The sequence below is a fragment of the Xiphophorus hellerii genome, chromosome 18, assembly GCF_003331165.1.
Source record: "Xiphophorus hellerii strain 12219 chromosome 18, Xiphophorus_hellerii-4.1, whole genome shotgun sequence".
Classification (NCBI taxonomy): domain Eukaryota; kingdom Metazoa; phylum Chordata; class Actinopteri; order Cyprinodontiformes; family Poeciliidae; genus Xiphophorus; species Xiphophorus hellerii.
In genome coordinates, this window is record NC_045689.1 from 27,343,245 (window position 1) to 27,361,748 (window position 18,504).

General features: G+C 40.3%; 1 protein-coding gene across 2 annotated transcripts in view; it reads right to left on the bottom strand.

The window, feature by feature from the left end:
- Positions 1-15,017, bottom strand: part of LOC116708023 (roundabout homolog 2) — a 99,469-nt gene extending 84,452 nt beyond the window's left edge. Inside the window, exons 1-2 of one of the 2 annotated variants that reach the window (XM_032545775.1) lie at positions 14,648-15,017; positions 14,418-14,558 (exon numbers count right to left, since the gene is read on the bottom strand). In XM_032545775.1, the coding sequence (XP_032401666.1) occupies positions 14,418-14,472 (55 nt within the window). In that variant the 5' untranslated portion in view covers positions 14,473-14,558; positions 14,648-15,017. Of the gene's footprint in view, positions 1-14,417 lie in introns of both variants that reach the window. The other variant, XM_032545776.1, reaches the window with a different exon arrangement.
- Between the last annotated feature and the right edge of the window lie 3,487 nt (positions 15,018-18,504).

An 18,504-nucleotide genomic window follows, 5' to 3' on the forward strand; every position in this document is an offset into this window, starting at 1 on the left:
CATCGGGAGAAATGTGCACTTTTGCTTAAAGCAGATCTAAGCCTTTTTTAAAAAGATAAATAAATTGAGCGATTTGATCCAGGCAGACCGGCAGTCGCCACCGAGGCAGAAACCCGAGGTAAACATCTAAAGAGCGATCTAAGTGCTCGCAGCTGACACTCCTGGGTCACAAAGCAGGACAGCTTGAAACAGCAGCGCGGGCCGCGGATGAATACTAATCGAGCCATTAAAATGTTCTATAGCACCTTCAGGGCGTCCTGGTGAAAAAACACACCGTGTTTAACAGGAGCAGACGAGTCTAAATCGGCAACCTGAGAGATTATCTTCAGAGATGTCATTATGGGATTTCAGCATACGTGGATGCGACGCTGCTGTACTTGGCACATCTGAATATATATATATGTAGATTTGATTTATTTATTAGAGTGGCGTGCAGGATGGTATGGAACCCCGCTTACATAGAGACAGGAGACCGTGCATCAAATATAGCTAAAAGGATGTCAAGATGGCCATCAAACAAGCTTCTCTAGCATTATAAAACTTTAACACAAATTAAATTGCACAGCAAGAAAATGTACTAAAGAGGATTTTACAAAACCTCCATTTCATAAATGTCGCTAAAAACTAAAGTTTTTCATTAAATAGCTCATTTAACTGACGTGCGTCAGAAAGACAAAAACAGAAAAGTCAAGGTTTTCCTGTTACATCTTAATAAACGGAAAAACAAAATATATCAGATAGACATTGTAAGATATCTCACAATTCAACTCCATTTTGAGTCTCTGGGTCAAAATGTGATTCAATGTTGCTTTAAACACTTCAATGTTGTTTTAGTAATAAACAGTTTACAAATAATTCATTAGAGTACCTATTAATAATTTTATGAATTACTTATTTTTAAAAAATGTCCTGCCCACAGAAGCAACAATGAGCGTATACATTACATTAACAGAGTACACTCTCAATTTTAAGCAGTAAAATATCTAAAAATTAAACAGTAGTGCACCAACACTTGTGCTCAACATGTACTGCATTGAAATTGAAATGAAGTGTATGTAAACGTCAATGATTATGGATTTTCTTGTGAAAGCTGAGATAATTCACATCATTCTTAAGCATATTTGAACAATAATGCAGCAGGTGGTGGTAATGCACACCAAATAGCTGTTTGCCAACTGACAATATACTCAAGAAGAAGACAACAACGATGACTTCACATGGAAATGTGGCTAGGCTCTGGAAAGTGTTGCTCACCTGGCCATTGGCCAGGGGACACAAACGATTCACAGGTTTTTCCAAATCGATGTTGCAATGCACCGATGAATCGATATTTTTACTCACCTCCAGTTCTTAGTAAAGGAAAAACCAATCGAAAAGTTACACCACACATCTCTCTGATGATAAAAATGCAGCAGATGCCACAAAACACTTAATACTCAATCAGCAGGAACAACCAACCAAAACACACCCACAGCTACAATGAAAAACGTGGACAGGGAATCAAGGAATTGTTATTAAGACGTTCTTGTCTAAGCAGAATCTTCCCTTCAACACGTTCACATCCTCTAACGTACTAAATGCAATGTCAATCAATCTGTACGGAGCTAGCATGTTCAGTTGTGCAAGCACTTTTGATTTGCTAATGTTGATTACATGACGTGAGGAGCGCTAGAACGCAGCAGAGCACACGTTAATGAAATATTCATCCTGGTTGTCTAAACCTTCCACACAGGAACTTTTTGAGTTGTTGTTTTTTTTTTTCTAAAATGGGTTGTCAGTTTTTGAAAAGTTACCTCAGTCATTTCGAAAAGGTACGAAGCAAGAGTGTGCAAACACACACAAACACAAACTTTTTCCTCCATGCGGCACATGAACGTCACTCCAATTTTTGCAATGTTGACTCAATGGAGCCTGTGTGCTCGACTGCAGCCGACAGAGCACACTGGAACGGGACAGGATGAAATATTCATTCCGCTTTTCTAGACCTTCCCAATGTAACTGGAGCAAATGGGTCACTTTCAGCCAATACAAAGCATCATTTCACAGCTATGGTGACACTCGGAGAAATTTACTTCCTGCACATTTAGGGGAGGATTGAAGGAGGGAGGGGGTGTTAAAAAAAATGCATTTTGGGTCACTATGAATCATGAGGCAAACACAGTTTGGCTGCCATGTCGGAGTCAATGACAGCACAGCTCAGGGATACTCCCGAGGGCTCAGTTTTAAATTTTAGATCTTTATGCCAAGTCCGAGAGGTCGTTTTCCCCCACCGACATTCTCCAAAGTCATGCAGTACTTTCTGTGCCGCAGCTCTTTTCCAACTCACTGCGACTGGAAATATCCGTCACGACAAAACGTGGCACATCTCTTACAGTAAAATGAGTAAAAACGCTCCGGTTCCTCACTGTGTACGTCCCTTGAGGGAGCTGTTCTAGATCAGCAAACATTTTAATAACACAGTTGCCTGGCATTTGTGCACAGTGGTTAACACTGTTATTCTAAGAACAGAGGCAGTATATGAGCAAGTACACAGAGTGACCCTGACTTCAGACGCAATCCTAAAAAAACAAAACGTAATCGTTTAGACAATCAGACATTGGTGGGTGGTTTTCGAAAACCATTGCCAATTTTCATGTGCAAAGGCTTACAAAGAGTTTTGGCACGAATTATTTTTAACAATGCTTATCATAGGAAAAGTGTTGTTCCCCTTGTACCTTTCACAGTGAAACAGAAGGTGTTTGAACTCATTGTCAGTGTTTATTTGACCTGCTTTGGTGTCTGCTCAAAAAAACAAATCTTGTCTAGTAACTCTAAACAAACGCTAGTTATTAAATTATGTTATGTTAAAAGCAAAGATCTAAGTTTAGCCGCTTAGCAAAGCAACCTTCTCTAAGTTTTGCCATACATAAATAGGAGGAATCACATTGAAAAATGCATAGAGTTGAATGATCAACAATGGATATAAACAGAGGAAACATTGGAACATTAGTTTAACTCGTCAACAAACTGCTTTCCATTGAAACGTCATCAGCAGAAGAAAGACGCAGCTTTACTGAATGCTATAGCCACTGTGTAGAGTCAAGATATATCTTTAGAAATCCAAGGGTGCGTTCACACCAGCCCTGTTTAGTCCACTTTAGTCAAACTCTAGTCCGTTTTTCTAGAAAGTCGGATTCATTTGGGGAGGTGTGAATGCAAAATCCAACTCTGGTCCGCCTAAAAACCTAGGGCTCGGTACAATTACACTTCGAATGCAAATGTGGATGCAAGTGGACAGAGGGCCGCTCCAAAAGCAGGAAGCGAACAATCATGAAGGGTATTCTGGGTAAATGCAACCAAAACAAACGCAAGATGAGTCTATAACGCTGCCAAAGTCAAAAGAGAAATCCTACAACGGCTAAAATCTGATGACACTCCATTTTTGTTTACATTTTCTGAAGAAAGAAGTTGAGCATGTCTTCTTCAGATTCTGGGTGTAGTTTCCCTCAGTAGTTTTTGATGTAGCGCCACCACAAGTGAGGGAGGGAACAGTTTTTTTCAACTGGTTCTGTGTGAAAACGGACAACAGCAGCTGAAAATGTAGCAAAACGAGTCCACCGCACTATCAGGCGTGAAAACACCCTTAAATAAAGCTACGTGTATTTCATACAACCCAAAATCTGAGTACAACAGAAGCTTTCTTGTCCGTATTAACTCTGCAGGATGTTCAGCAGAACTCTAGACGAACTTAGAATCACTGATCAAACACTTCCTGAAGAGCATGACTAAAATCAGAGTGATCCCTGAACTAAGACTTATCATGTAATGAGACTTGACTAAATAATTGTGGAGTCTTTTCTGTATGTTTAAATGTTAGACTGTGCTGTTATATTTGTTGCAGTCATGTAGATAAACTTCAATTATACACTAGATTTTAGTAGTTTATGATCATTTTTCTGCAAAAGTAAATGGTTTGCACAAATGAGATCGACCCGACTACTACCAACACCGTCTCTACAGAAGGGAGTCGTGCGTAAGTCCGGTTGATAATTCTCGGCGGCTTTATCATTCAAACCAATCTTTGACTTTCATTTAAACGAGATATCCTAAATATGCGAGTTACATTCCCTTAAACATCAACAGACATTAACTAAGGGCAACAGAATAATTACACATAATTATGATTATTACCAGCAGGTCATTTGAATTTTATTTATTTATTTTTTTACATCCACACCTCTAGCTGCTGTGGCTGAAGCTCCGTTCTGCTGCGATATTCAGCGGCGTGTGTGGGCAAACACTGAGAAGTCCTTGTTGATTTCAGTCAGCTTGAATAGCAGATATAGTATATTAACATGTCTAATTTTTTTTTTCTGCTTCAGTTATCTCTGATGAGCTGAAGGACACTATAAGGATCCTGTGGAAAGAAAAATTATCAAAAGCTACTTTAACGGATGTGAAAATGCACAAGCAGTCTAATGTATGAGAGAGAACTTTTTTTCTTGCTCTGTAATCGTGAATGAGTCAATAGGCATTTACTACGAATACAACGATCACTACTATAGGCGCAACGGGGTGCAGTGTAAAGAGAGCAGAAGAAGAAGAAGAAGGGGGGGAAAAAAAAGAAGAAAAGAAAAAAGGAATTGCCGACAGCTTCAAGCTGACCAAAAGTGACAATCAACAACCTGCTCCCTGTGAAATGTGTGCAATCAGTGAGCAGTCCACGCCACTTTGCGCTCGGCAGAAACACATTTTCTTTGTGAGAGGGAATATTTTCACGGTAATATTCGGTTCATGACAGGATGATTGCGGTGCTGCACCTGAAAGCACCTTTCAGCTAAAAAAGAAACTCCGTCAACCCTGCAAGTGTCACGGGCGGCGATGGAGATCTCTGTGAAGGCGTGTGTTTAGTCGGATCATGAGCACGGCCCATTAGAGCCCGCGTCGGGCCTCCTCGGAGATATCCGAGGGCAAATGGGAATTTGGAGTTTGACTTTGTTTTGTCTGGGAGGGGAAAAAAAATACAAAATTTAATCTGTGCATTCTGCTGTGAAATGATGTTGGGGTTTTTTTAAGTTTACAAGGGATGAACAGGCAGGGAAGGACGTTGATGGAATACGACTCCTAAAGTGCCACTTAAAGGGCATATATTATAAATTTTACAACTTTTTCAATTGCCGTCAGGCTTTCTCGCTTTCTGTCCTCATGTTTATTTGCATGAATAGAGGTGGTAAATATGTCGACATGTAGGAGGGAAAATATGTGAGCAGAAGGCAGCCGAGAGTGAGAGAGTTCAGTTTGGAGAAATAACAAATAACACACCATCCACCCAAAACAACGTAGTGACTGCAAAGTCTGCGGCTTGAATTTTAGTTCTTAAGATATACAGTGACTTAGGAAGTGGGGAGAAGAAACGTTTTCAGAGATTAATAGTTTGGAGTCCTAACAAATGTATTAGTGATGATCCGCTGGTTGTGCAAGCCTCACATTTCTCCACATAATCAGCCTGTTTTGCTCATGTATGAGAACATCGTCTTTGACACTACTCAAACTCTGTAAGACTGATCAGTTCCTGTTTTTTGGGGGGTTTTTTTTAAGATTATGCTTGGAGTTTTGCACAAAAAGTTGTGTTTTCTATTGTCAAAAAAATTATTTTAAAGCTTCTTGTCTGCTTTGAAAAACAATAAAAAGACCAACTACTGTTTATTTCTGTTCAATTTCTGTAACATTTTTGAGCTTTATGGCTCTAGGGTATGATTTAGGACGTTTTTACTGAACTCCCCTGAATTTCAAAGAATTCAGCATAAGAGTGACTATTTTAACTAAACTGGGAGCTTCGCCGTTAAAGGACATCCATTAAACCGCGGCCTTGCATTAAACTCTCAAGTACAGAAGTCCTTGTTAAGCTCCTGCAGACAAAAGAGACTTCATTCCTGCGCTGTTCTGTCAGCGAGGACGAGTCCATGAAGAGCTTTTACACAAGATAACGTCCAGGAGCAAAACAGAGTCATGATGAGCCATAAGAGCGAATGGCATCAAACCTTGAGCTGCCAAACAGACCAAAAGAGTTTGATGATTGAGGATGCGCCCCACTCTCCGCACTCTCAAGGCCATCTGGAGAGAAAACGAACACGTTGGAGTGGAAAGTGCTTCTAAAATACAAATACACTAAGCTCTACGGTCATTTTCATTCCAGGGAGGAATAAAAGAAAAACCAAAAAAAAAAAACACTGAATTAATTTTCTTTTGTGCGCTTCTAAATAATATAAAAGCACCAGCTACCAATATTCATTCTCAAATATTTGGCACATTGTGTAGTTTTCCTCCCATTCATTTAAGGCAACGACAAAGCAAAAGCAAATTAAAATGATTAAACAGCAAATTATTGGAAAGTCAAAAATAAGTTGTAAAACAACCTGCGAGCTGAAACTTGCTAAAACAGAAGCTAGAAAACCGCTATGCATTTTATGCTCTATATTTTTTGCTACGCACCCCAAAAGAAGGTAAAATTAAATCCAAACAATTCCCACAATCTGTGAAATAAAATCACAGGATATTGATACATAATGGGGTCTTGGACTTTGATCAGAGATTTTCTTCTCTTACGAAATAGAGGGGTATCAATGGGTGACTCTGCGGAGGAGTTTGCAGTGTCTGTATTGTCCGGAGTAGCCGCTTGGTCTGAGGTACAGCATGTAATCACAGTGTCATTCTCTAGACTTCTTTCCTCTTTTGATCCATTTGAAAGTCCATTTTCTTTCAAACATAAAAGACCCACACGCCTTAAGATGCAACCTACACAAGAGTACGTGACATGAATCAAAGTAGCGGCCTGCACCGGCCAGTCAGTGGATGAGACTTGTGCATCTTGAAGTACTCCCTTCTTTAAAAAAAAAAGAAAGTGTGTTGTACAGCTAGAGTTTAAAACAAGCAAACAACTTTTCATTCTCACCAGGCCGGCTGAATCAAACATTTGCTCGTTCTGAAAGTCCGGTACGTTTGTAAATGTGCAACTGAAGATTTCTGTGGATCCGAGAAGCAAAACTCTAGTCCACCTAAAAAAAAAACATTTATCTTCATCTGGTTTAGGTGAACCAAATGCTGGAAGTGGACGACAACGTAGAACATTGCGGATGAATCAAACCAAAGAAGCATGCATGTAGCAAGTCTGGCGAGACAAGAGACGCATGGTCACATGGGGAGGCAGGATGAGTTAGAAGCTCTGATAGAAACATGGTCAGATGAAACTTCGAAAAGAGTTTTGCACAAAGGTGAAAAGTACCCAACAATTTATGAAAAGACAAGATAACTTAGCAGAAGTGGTAGTCCACGAAACGAAAAGGACAAGTTTACTTGTTATGAGGAAGTAGAGGCCATTCTTCAACTCCACCTTAGCCAAGGAGAAGAATACATGATTTAAAAGGTCTGGTTAGTGTGACAAGCTGTATTGTGACAGCAAATTTGAACAGGTAGAATGTCAATAAAAATGACTCCCCAATCGTGACGATTCTACCAGACAGATATGAAAATGACCAAAGATTTCTTAAGGGATGAGGCTGCCAGCATTGGATTGGATCCAATGTCCCCAACGTTGGGTCCAATCTAGAACATGTCATTAACACAAAGCAATAATTCTGAAGAAGTTCAGATCACCCATGAACAACATTAGAGTGTGTGCAGAAAGATGTGTCATTGCTAATGAAGGCAGCTTTAAAAAACAAACAAAAAAAAAAACAATGCGCATAATCCTACGCCAGACAAGTTAGCAAACAAGCAAAATGCCACCTTCACTGTATGACCTACACAGTTTGACTGAACTAAGTTTGAATTTTTATTTTATTTTTCAAGTCTAGATAGAAATGGAAACGGATACCAGAATGGCAAAGAGACAGAACCGTCCATGCTCTTCAATCTGCAGAATCTAGTTTTGAATGCATCCATTAATTTATTCATATTTGACCTTCCACTTCCCTCCTGTCTTTCTTTCTTTCAGACGGTGGTTTATGTTGGTTAAGTATTTAAAGCTTGAGCGATGTGTTTTATTCACAGATAACTTTGTGAAAAATTGTCTTGAAATAATATTGATCCGGAAAATATACAGGAACTCTGACAGCACGAGCAGGTGTTGATGTCCCAGTGGCGGGAAGGAGAAATAAGCAAATAAAAACCTCCACATTTAACAATTTACATCTTTTATCAAAACATGCCACTTGAATTACCTGTCGGTTCATCACTCCAAATTATCGTTCTGTCTTCTACTGTTTGCTTAAAGTGATGATTTCTGCACATTTAAAAAGGCTTCAGGTGTCAAAATATACCACGGTCTTCAAAGGTTTCATCATATTGTTCCTTTGTCTTAGTTTTCCTTTTGTTGAAATGCCATAGAAGTGCAACTGTAACTTGAGTTTTCTCTGGTTGTTTGCAGGGTACAGCAGCATTCCCTCCCCCACCTGTTGCTTTGCACTGTGTAGCAGCTAGCTAAAGCAAGGCTGCTACACTTTATCCTTCTTAAAACAGTCGTATAAATACTGTAACACAATGGTACGTTTACTAAAGTGTACCAATCTCGTGCCAAAGATGCGCTTGCCTAGATTTGCAGGTTCTTCCCTCCTCTTTCAAATTGTGTTGGAAGAATCTGTAGTAAGAGTATTTATAGCTAACTTTGAGCTCATTACGTCCGTTGTGATGACTAAATGCTCGGACAGTAATAATTGAATCTCATTTGTAAGAATTCCCGTATTTATTCAGGGGGGAAAAAAGAAGAAGAATAATTTCGGGGGGAAAAGTGGCATCTCAGCTGAATAAAAGCCCATTAGCGTTTCCGCTACACCCTGATAGACAACTTATCGCATTGGTCCTAATTGCAAAACTCTGACACACGCCCACATGTTTGCTTGCGGCGTCTCTTCGTGTCTGCCTCATTGAACACTCAGCATAAGTAGGCTAAGAGCTACAAGCGAGATCCAGATCACGTCTTCCAGACCCGTTTTGATGCAGGCCTTTCCCCGGCTCCTAGCTGGGGCATTACATAACGAGGGGCAGGAGCAAGGGATTGTGGGAGCGTTTCATTAATTAGTATTTACAAATATTAACCCCCGTCTCCTCCCTGGAGGGTCGGAGCGCACGCCGTCACCCTAATGCGTGAAAACATGAGAGCCGCGAGAAAAGAGAGAGAGTTTTTTTTTTGTTGTTGTTTTGTTTCAGATCTCTTTGCCTTTCAGCGACTGCCAGGATCAGGGAAACAAGAACATAGACCCGTCTGAGCTCAGCTTCTTATCTGAGAGGGGGGAAAAAAACCCCAGCAACAACAACAACTTAGAGAAAGCTCAAAGTCCAACTTTACACGCAAGTGGAACGAGGAGCAGAAGGCTGGCAGCTCGCCTGTGGGGATGGTGGCTGTCTGCTGAGATTTCTCCACGTCTTTTTCAATTTCAGCTCATTTACATATTTGAAAAGGCCAAAAAAAAAAAAATATTCAAAGACTTCTCGTGACATTGCCAAGTAATCTCTGCGGGGAAGGGAGGAAAGGGGGCATTAATTTGAAGCAGCAAACTTTCATTTTTAAAAGCTAAGTTTGATTCATTCTGGCATCAGTCCCTGGTTGTTTAAACGTAGCCGTCCTCCTCGCCTGTCATCTCATCTTCTAAATGAAATCATCAGCCCACTGTATCAGAAAGTGGGGGGGTTGGGAGTTCAGCCTACGTCTACATACGGGCAACGTGACTCAACGATGAGGCACGTTGGACGACTAAGCAGAATTGTCTGAGGTAGTTTTACAAAAAGCGGAGCCGCATGTTTAGCAAGTCACCACCAGCTTCGATTAGTCCCTCATCCACTGAATCTGAATAGCTCAAACAAAATCACACTTCAATTAGAATCAAATGAGATTTGGTATATTTGTGGGAAAAAATGGCTGAGCAGCCGTGTTGATTTGCAGCCAATAAACGCTTGTTGTTTTCCCCACAATCACAAAGCATTTTTTTTTTTTTTATTATCGGAAAACTGCTTGGGGTGGAACGTCTAGAGACTCGTGCAGAGCAGGCTGATTGGCAGAACGCTAACATAAACAAAGTCCCGTCTTGTTACGCCGGATAATATCTGGCACCGTCTCCTCGGCTTCCCGACAGAGGCCTCGAAGTCAGTACGAATCCTCTCCGTTCAAGTGCTCGGTGCAAATTACACACATTACGGACGGGAATGAGCCGCAGCCACAGAGGTGATTGCCACTCCAGATTAATGGATGTAGGCAGAAGGCAAAGGGTGTTAAAAGTGGCTTTAATGTTAGGAGATAAAGCAGGTTTTAACCCCGAGAGTGATGGACAACAGCAACACACCTCTGCACCTGCTCGGCTGGTGGAGGATTACAGGCCACTTTATTGTCATCAGGTACACCGATGCTAGAACCACGTTAATCTTTCATGATGTAGATTTGACAATGTCTAGATTTTAGCTGGGGAATTTTTTTTTAAAAACCAAAAGAACTCCACATTTGGGGCATGACACCATCCCACTGTGGGATTTTGAGATACTTTGAGCTTCACGACATTATCCTGGTCAAGGTAGGCAATGGAAGATGGTGGTCGGTCACCATAAAGTAGGGCGGGGTGATGCCTCGATTTTATCGATTAATCGAATCTTCTTGTTGTTGAAGATAGCGTTATTTTTTTTAATCTGGATTTTATTTATTTTTTTCCACCGGTGCACTTCTTAGGTTTCCAGAGCGACATTAACCCACCCAAGATCTACCATCTTGTGTTTTACAACTTGTTTTTATTTCGACTTTGGATTCAGGTCAACTCACAGGAGAAAAGACAGGTTTTTAACATATGTTTGGGCATTTGTATTTTCTTAGGGGGAAAAACACAAAGAAAATGAGATATTAAAATTGGAAAAAGGATTTGGTATAAAAAAATCTGATTTTATTTTTAAGCACTACCATGAACATGGAGATGGACAACACTCGGGTAGCCGGTCGCATTTAAACGATGCACAATTGTGATTTCAGGGATGACATTCTGCATAACCTGGTTGTGCCAAGTGGTTTACTGAGCTGCAGTTGCCCTTCTATCTATCTTCTCATTTCATCCTGCTTGTTCTTTTTCTTCCACACATCCTATTTTTACTGGATATATTCTCTTGCTTTGGACCATTTTCTGTAAATACAATTGAGAGTTGAGCATTGGACCTTCAGATTCTGAAATGCTCAGACCTGCCTGTCTGCATTGTTTTTCAGCAAGTTGTCGTCACACCATCTAGGTGCCTAAAGGCATCGAGTTGCTGTCATGTGACTGGTTTAGTCAGAGCTATGTGATTCAAACAAAGACAAAAAAAAAATTTTTAAGTGCTGTTTAATTAGCTGGGCTATCTGTAAGGATTCTGGGTTTTTGGGTTGGTTTTGCTTCTCATTTTAGTTCACTTTAGTTTAGCCCTTCCTGGTCCTTTTGATATTATTATTATTATTATTATTAGAGGTATTTAATAAAACAAGTATTCTCTTACAGTATGGCTTTCCTTATTTTCAGTCCTTTATAGTGCTTCTAGGTTTATTCTTTAGTTACCTCAAGTTCTGTCCTTGTTTGAGTCCATGTCAATCCTTCTTTAATGACAATAGTTTGATTCTGTTTTATCATTTTAGTTATTCCTTATTTCTGGCTCCCTGCAGTGTTTCTAGTAATGTTTATTTTTTAATTTCATCACCCTAGGTCCAGTCATTCTTCCATGTCCAAGTCTATGTATATCTTCCTTTGGTAATTCTAGTTAGGTAATTTCTTTAGTCCTTCTAGCTTTTCCTGTAAGTGTTACTAACTCTTATTTGGTCTCTTTAGGTTCGGTTAGTCTTTCTTTAGTAATTCTAGTTAGGTTATTTCTTTGTTTAGATCTCCTAGTTTCTCTAGCTCTATGTTCCTTAGTTCTTATTGTTGTTAGATCAGCTTTGTTTCTATTTAGGTTTGGTTATGGTTTCCCCCAGATCCTTCTCTCCTAGTTCATCAGGGTTTCTTTACTCTTAGTGTCTTGTATTAGTAGTATTTTTCAGTTCCCCGTTTCCTCCCTTTTGTGTTCCCAGCAGATCTCCTTAGTTTCCCTGTGCCACCTTCTCCCCGCCCCTCAGCCAGCTCCTGTGCCAATTACTCACACCTGCAATCACTCCTCTCATCCAGCTAGGCCATGCTTTCATTTACTACCTCCCAGTATTTAAGCTCCTCTATCCCAGTCACAACTTGCCAGTCTGTCTCATCACTCTGATTGTAATCAGAGTGATTACAATCACTCTGATTCCCTTCCTGGATTACCTTTTGTTCCCTTGTGTTTCCAGTTTGTTTTGTTTTTGGATTTTCTTGTACCTTTGGATTTTTTGTTGGTTAATTTTCTTCATTAAAACATCCATTTAGTTCTACGTCTACCGCCTGCTGCATTTGGGTCCACCGCCACGCCACATCATGACAATATCTGCTCTGGTAGAGTCTGCTTCAAAAACAGTGTGACCCAACAGGAGTAATGGGGTGACCTTCCTTCAGTCCATTAGTTTTACAGTTGTGTGTTTCCTGATCCTTAGATATATTTAAATGGCTGAATACCAATTCTAAAATGGTAACTTTTTCAAAAGCATGAACCAGCCTGTGCACATCCTATATGACGTAGATGCCAGTGGTTTAAAGAAACTTTCCCTTTAGTAAAAGGGCAAAAATCTGTACGACGAATAAACAGATGACTGCAGTGTTTGACTCACCAACCAGAGCGGGTCCTGTACCACAAAAACACCTGCCTTATATATTAGTTGCACCCTGAACAAGTTCTCTATTGCTGCTTAGCATGTATAATCAGCATGTATAGTTGCTTATTTTAACTGTTTATAATAGATTTTGTCCAATCTTCTCCTTAACGGGGCAGCAATCGATTGCTCACTCACAGCAATCTATGTATTTTCCAGCCACATGTCAATTTAAAGCACAATCAAGTAACTGTGTTGCCTTCAGTTGCTATAAAAGTGCAATAAATATCAAACATGACATTAAAAAATTAGACTTTGCGGTTTAACGTCTTGAAATTGACCTCTGTCTCGTTAAGAAGCTCCTGCTCTTTCCCACACTGCCTTCAGTGCCTTTCTGATACCCTGTTTACAACAACGTTCTTATGAAGGTTTGACTGAGAAGTACTTTGTGTGCGAAGCTCAACAGTTGCGCAGTTTCACCATGCTAACTGCTGCCGCTAGTCTGAAGGAACTGAATGGGGAAGTCGCACGGGGAGAGGTGCTCTGTGAGACTGGAGCTTCAAGGAGGAGCTTTATGAAAATAGGCGAGGCTTTATGAGAGAAAGCGTTTAAGTCCCCCCCCCCCCACACACACACACACCCCACACACACACTCTGCCCCCCGAATGGTTGCCGTGGGAGATTCAAGGATTTTCTCAAACATGTATGACAGAATCAAAACACTGATAGAGAAATAACATTGTTTACATGTTATAAAGCTCATAATATCCACTTAGCGCAAATATTACAAGCTAGTATATGAAGGTTAATTAGTCAGTTGCTGCTTAACAGGAGTTTTTTTTAAGCAAAGCCTTCTTTCTGCCAGCTGCCCAGCAGTGTGCAGCAACATGTTGTGAAGTGGCAGGACTCCATTGAAAACTCTGATCTCTAGCACATTCTCCGGCATTTCTATAAAACGGCTTAAAAACGTAGGAACGCTCTGACTGGGAATTTTGTACAAACCAACTAATCCAGCTAAAGTGGTTTAAATACATTTTTCAATTGAAACCAAAACACAGTATTGTGCATAATTTGAGAATACACACACACGCGCGCGCACGCCAACCCGTGTGTTTGGATTGTTTTTTTGTTTTTTTTCATTTTGCATTTGGATTAAGGCTTGGATTTTAAAGCTCTTATTAAAGCAATGGTTAAAACGTTTAATCTGCTAGTGGAAGGCAACCAAAAATGAGCTTTTAAATGCATTTTAATAGTGTATTTCCATACACTATCAAGAGGGTGGGGGAGAATTTCTCTTTTTTTTGGTCAGTGCCACAGACAATTTACGCACATCTGCACTGAGGGGAGAGCTAAACTGTTTCACTTTTCCTTTTCTTCTTCTTAAGGGCCAACTTCGCTGTTCAAAAATGTCAATTTGCTTGGCTGCATTTCTGCATTATACAAATGAATTCATGTGTGACATTTTCTCTCTTTTTTTTCCCGATCCGTTTGAGTGGGGAGGATGCGCTCAGCTCCCGCAGCTGTCAGGGGAGCGCGTTGGGAAAACGCTGCTAAACACAACATTTACATCCATCTGGAGAGACAGAAAACACGATAAGACATGTCACCCAGCCTGTACTACGAGGCGCGTCACGCCATATGGGCTGTGACTGCTCCGGTGTACGTGCGTGTGTATGAGAGAGGGAGACAGAGAAAGAAAATAAGAGTATTTTCTACATGAAATATTTACCTGAAGTGATGGTGACGATTGAAATAATCACAAGCAGGAAATTTTCAAAGTTCATCTCCACACTCGTCTGGATCCAGATCCCTGGGAGTCTTCAGTCATTGAAGTAACGGGTAGGTTTAAAAAAGAAAAAAGGGGACAAATCTGCAGACAGAGACTCAGCTGGAATATTTCAAGCGAGTAAAAAAAAAATAATAATAATAATAACCCCGAAAAACTTTGATATCACTCACAGCAATCTAAGTCAGCTGCGGGGTCAGCAGCAGCAGCAGAGGCAACATCGCCCCGGAGGAGCAACCTAATAACTAAACTCAGCAGCATCACTTCTCCGCTCCAGCATGGCCACACACAAGCACCGACTTTCTTGTAAGGATGCTCCTCCTCTGCCGCTTCCGAGAGCAAAAATAACATTGAAGACTAATCTCTGATAGAGGTCCGGTTGTAAGAGAGAAGACAGGACCTCCCCCATCCTTCTCCTCGTCCTCCCCCGAACCCCCGCTCTTTATGCGCTCTGCTCCGGCCAGCTGCAGGTTGAGCGAACACGCTCCGAGGGGAGCAGCGCACTCCCAGCTATCCGCAACAAATCCGCCCCAACCTCCAGGACTGAGCGCTTTAAAGAGACAGACACGACGAGGCGGCCACGAAAGACAGACGGGGGATCCAAGCGACACAGGAGAACCGTGGATTTGAATTTTAATGGTTTGGTTATCGCTTTTTACGCTGTTTGGGGAACAGCTTCATTTCAAAGACAGAAGAGTTTGTACATAAAAACAAAAACCATATTGCTATAAGAATGAAATAAATTTAAAAAAAAGAATTGTTTTGCTCCTGGGATGTTGCTTGTGGATCGATAACATCACAAGAGGCACGACTTCCGGTTTATATCGGACGTCTGACCTGGGATTGTCTTCGTTCTCATGTTGGGTGCATTCTGGTTGCAAGTTGGAAAACCGGAATGTTTTAACTTGTGATTATTTTTAATGCTAACTACTATGAGCACCTCGCTTTCTCTCTATGTTCTGGTTTATATACGAATAACGGCTTCATGCTACTGTGGCCTTATGCTAGCAGAAACAAAAAGCACTGAAAGTAATACCTTTCACCAGTGTTGTATAAAGTACTGAAATCTCAGAGTCAAGTAAAAGTACAAGTACCTCTCCAAAATATGACTTTGGTAAAAGTCGAAGTCACTGACTGAAATGTTACTTGAGTTAAAGTCTTAAAGTATCTGAAACTTCTTGTACTTAAGTATGGAAATTACTGTAAAAATGGATGTACTCAAGTAATGTAATGAAAAGTACAAGTAAAAAGTAAAACAAGGCAAATGCAGTTTGAATGACATTTTTTATATTTTGGTAAACTTGTCAAATACACTTAAAATAATGTACACAACCAAGTGCAGGCAAAATTAAACCTGCTAATAGATATACCTGCAGGCATCATTTAGTTAAGAAAATTAGGTGCTTTACCTATAGCACAAGGTTAACTTAACCTGCTTTACAACTGAACCAGCTTCTTAGTATACCCTCCAGGACAGAAAATACAAAGTTTTTGTAAGCCTTAAGTTTTCCCTTCAAGTAAGGTCAGTGCTGAAAATGAGAAAAATAAATAGTACAGAAAATGCGGCCAACATGAAGAAAAAGAGCTGTTACGATTACTCTACTTCACAAATCAGTGAATCAGTCAATCCTACAGTCAGTAGGTGGTGCACACAACTGGTCATTATGCAAAAGAAAAAAAGAATTGGGAGGGAAATGCAGCTTATTGGCATCTGTAAACCTGGTTTTGAACTTGCATTCCTTTCCTATATTCGTTAAATTTAGTCTAAATTGCTATCGCTATGGCTTCTGTCCCCCCTTGAACAGAGGAGTCTAGGTAGCCTGCTACAGTCAACATTAGGCCTAAGCTAAATACGCCACGTGTGGAACTGAAACAATGCCAAACAAAGTTCATTTATACAGGTAACGTTATGCTCAAGATTTCACAATACAGTAGTATCTAGTGACCAAGCTATAGTTACTGAAACAGGAGGATTATAACCATTTCATAAGACGTTACCTCGATGTGTTTCTTCAAGTTGGACGGGGAGTTTTTGTAAGATAGAATTTCCACATCTTCGGGCAGGAATAACATAAACTGCATGCGCTACGACAAAATCTTTAACACCCACGAAAGAGTGTATTGTGTTTAAATAAGGCCATGGGCTCTCATCACCAGCTGGTGGTTCCCCTGGAGCCGTGTCCGACGTAGTTGCAGTCGTTGTGGTCTCCGTCTCCTCCTCCATGTGGCTGCTGCTGATTGCGAGACTTGCTTTGTGTTTAATGGGAGAAGCGAAACAGGTGTATCCTATTGGTGGTGATGAACAAGCCCAGGCAAGTAGGCTACGGACTTTGTTCGGTAGCCTACTTGCTACTTGCTAATCAGTAGGTGGGATCAAAACACTTGCGTTTCTCTCTCTCGCTTTTTTGTAACGAGTAACTAAACCACACATTGAAAATGTATCGGAGTAAAAGTATGCGATTAAGTTCGGAAATATAGTGAAGTAAAAGTGAAAGTCATCAAAAATTTTCATACTCGAGGAAAGTATGAAGTACTCCAAAATATACTTAAGTAAAGTAGTGAAGTATTTTTACTTCGTTACTATACAACACTGCCTTTCACACATTTGACACAACATAATACACAACTTTAGCATTAGCTAAGCCAGTCTGCCACGTCTCTCACGCTGTGATACATTTAGATCACAGCTAAAGAGTTGATACGACTGTAGCCATAACAAATGTGCGCAAATTCTTGTCTATATTCTGATAATGTCGAAAGAAAAACACAATTTTGCAATAGCGGTGTTTCTATTAAATAGAAAGTGGCATTAAATCACACGTAAATAAGGTCTTTCATGTCATAAGTCATTAAAAATAATACAGCGATGGCTGTAAACAGTCACGTGAGATATATTTATAATTTAGCCATGACACCTTTTATCAGTCACCAGAGGAAACTTCGAGTTTTATTACGGCGTCGGAGCGACGAGCCCATTAGGCTTGTGAGCAACATATGGGCGTCTTGAGGAAATTGTAGTTGGCGACTTTATAAAAAAGAAAGTTGTGGATTCAATAAGTTGAAATGACACAAAACATCTTATGAGCAATGCAGCCATGCTGTGCTAGCTCTGGTGGAGACAGCTGCACAATGTCCTACTTTCTGCTGTCTTCATCATTTTCACCAATACGCATCCGGCTGTTGATCCCGTGACTGGTATGATGTGAAAAAAGTGGGTCCTATGTGCTATGAAATACATCTATTTCCACAAGGCAGAAAAACCACCTTATCTTTTTATCCCAATTTTTTTTTATTTATTTAAATTTCTTTTTGTTAATTAAATTTGTACAATTCTACGGTTAATCGAAAAGCAGATAGTGATCGATATTGCAGCGTAACATTACTTAATCTCATGTTGCACCCTGTAAACATTCCTCTCACCTCAGCATGCGGTAAGCTTGACCAAAAAACTAAATTTGACAACGTGACCCACCTTCTGATTAATTTCAGGCCAAGATCATATCACAATTGTTCAATGCATCTAATGAAAACTTTTACGAACCATGTTTACAGGCTCGGTCTATGCCAGACAACAGTGGTCAAATATCCTGCCAGAACTGTGAGTGTTGCTGCAAAAGTTTCTCAAAAGGTAAGGGAGACTCGAGGGGTTTTGTTTGAATATCAAAGCTGATTTTATTCTGTGCAGGCTGTGCATTTTATTTCCTACTACAGTTTTTCCCTTTTTCCCCCTGAAATCCTACTCATGAGTTTGTTACATAATTCAAAGTGGCACCTTAAGAGCTGATATTATTACTCATTCCTAATTAGCAGCAACACCTAAGCAGCTATAATCATTTTCTGTTTTATCGCTGCTGCCGTCGATGCTAATGGAGAGAGTCAGCGTGCTAACTTCTTTTCCGTTCTCCGCACTCCGCTTGGTCTCTCTCCCGCCGTTTAGTATTCAGTCTCTAATTCAGTGTTGATTTCTTTAACCCGCAACTGTTGTTTCACAATTCACACCCACTTCTTCCACAATCTGCCCCTACGGCAT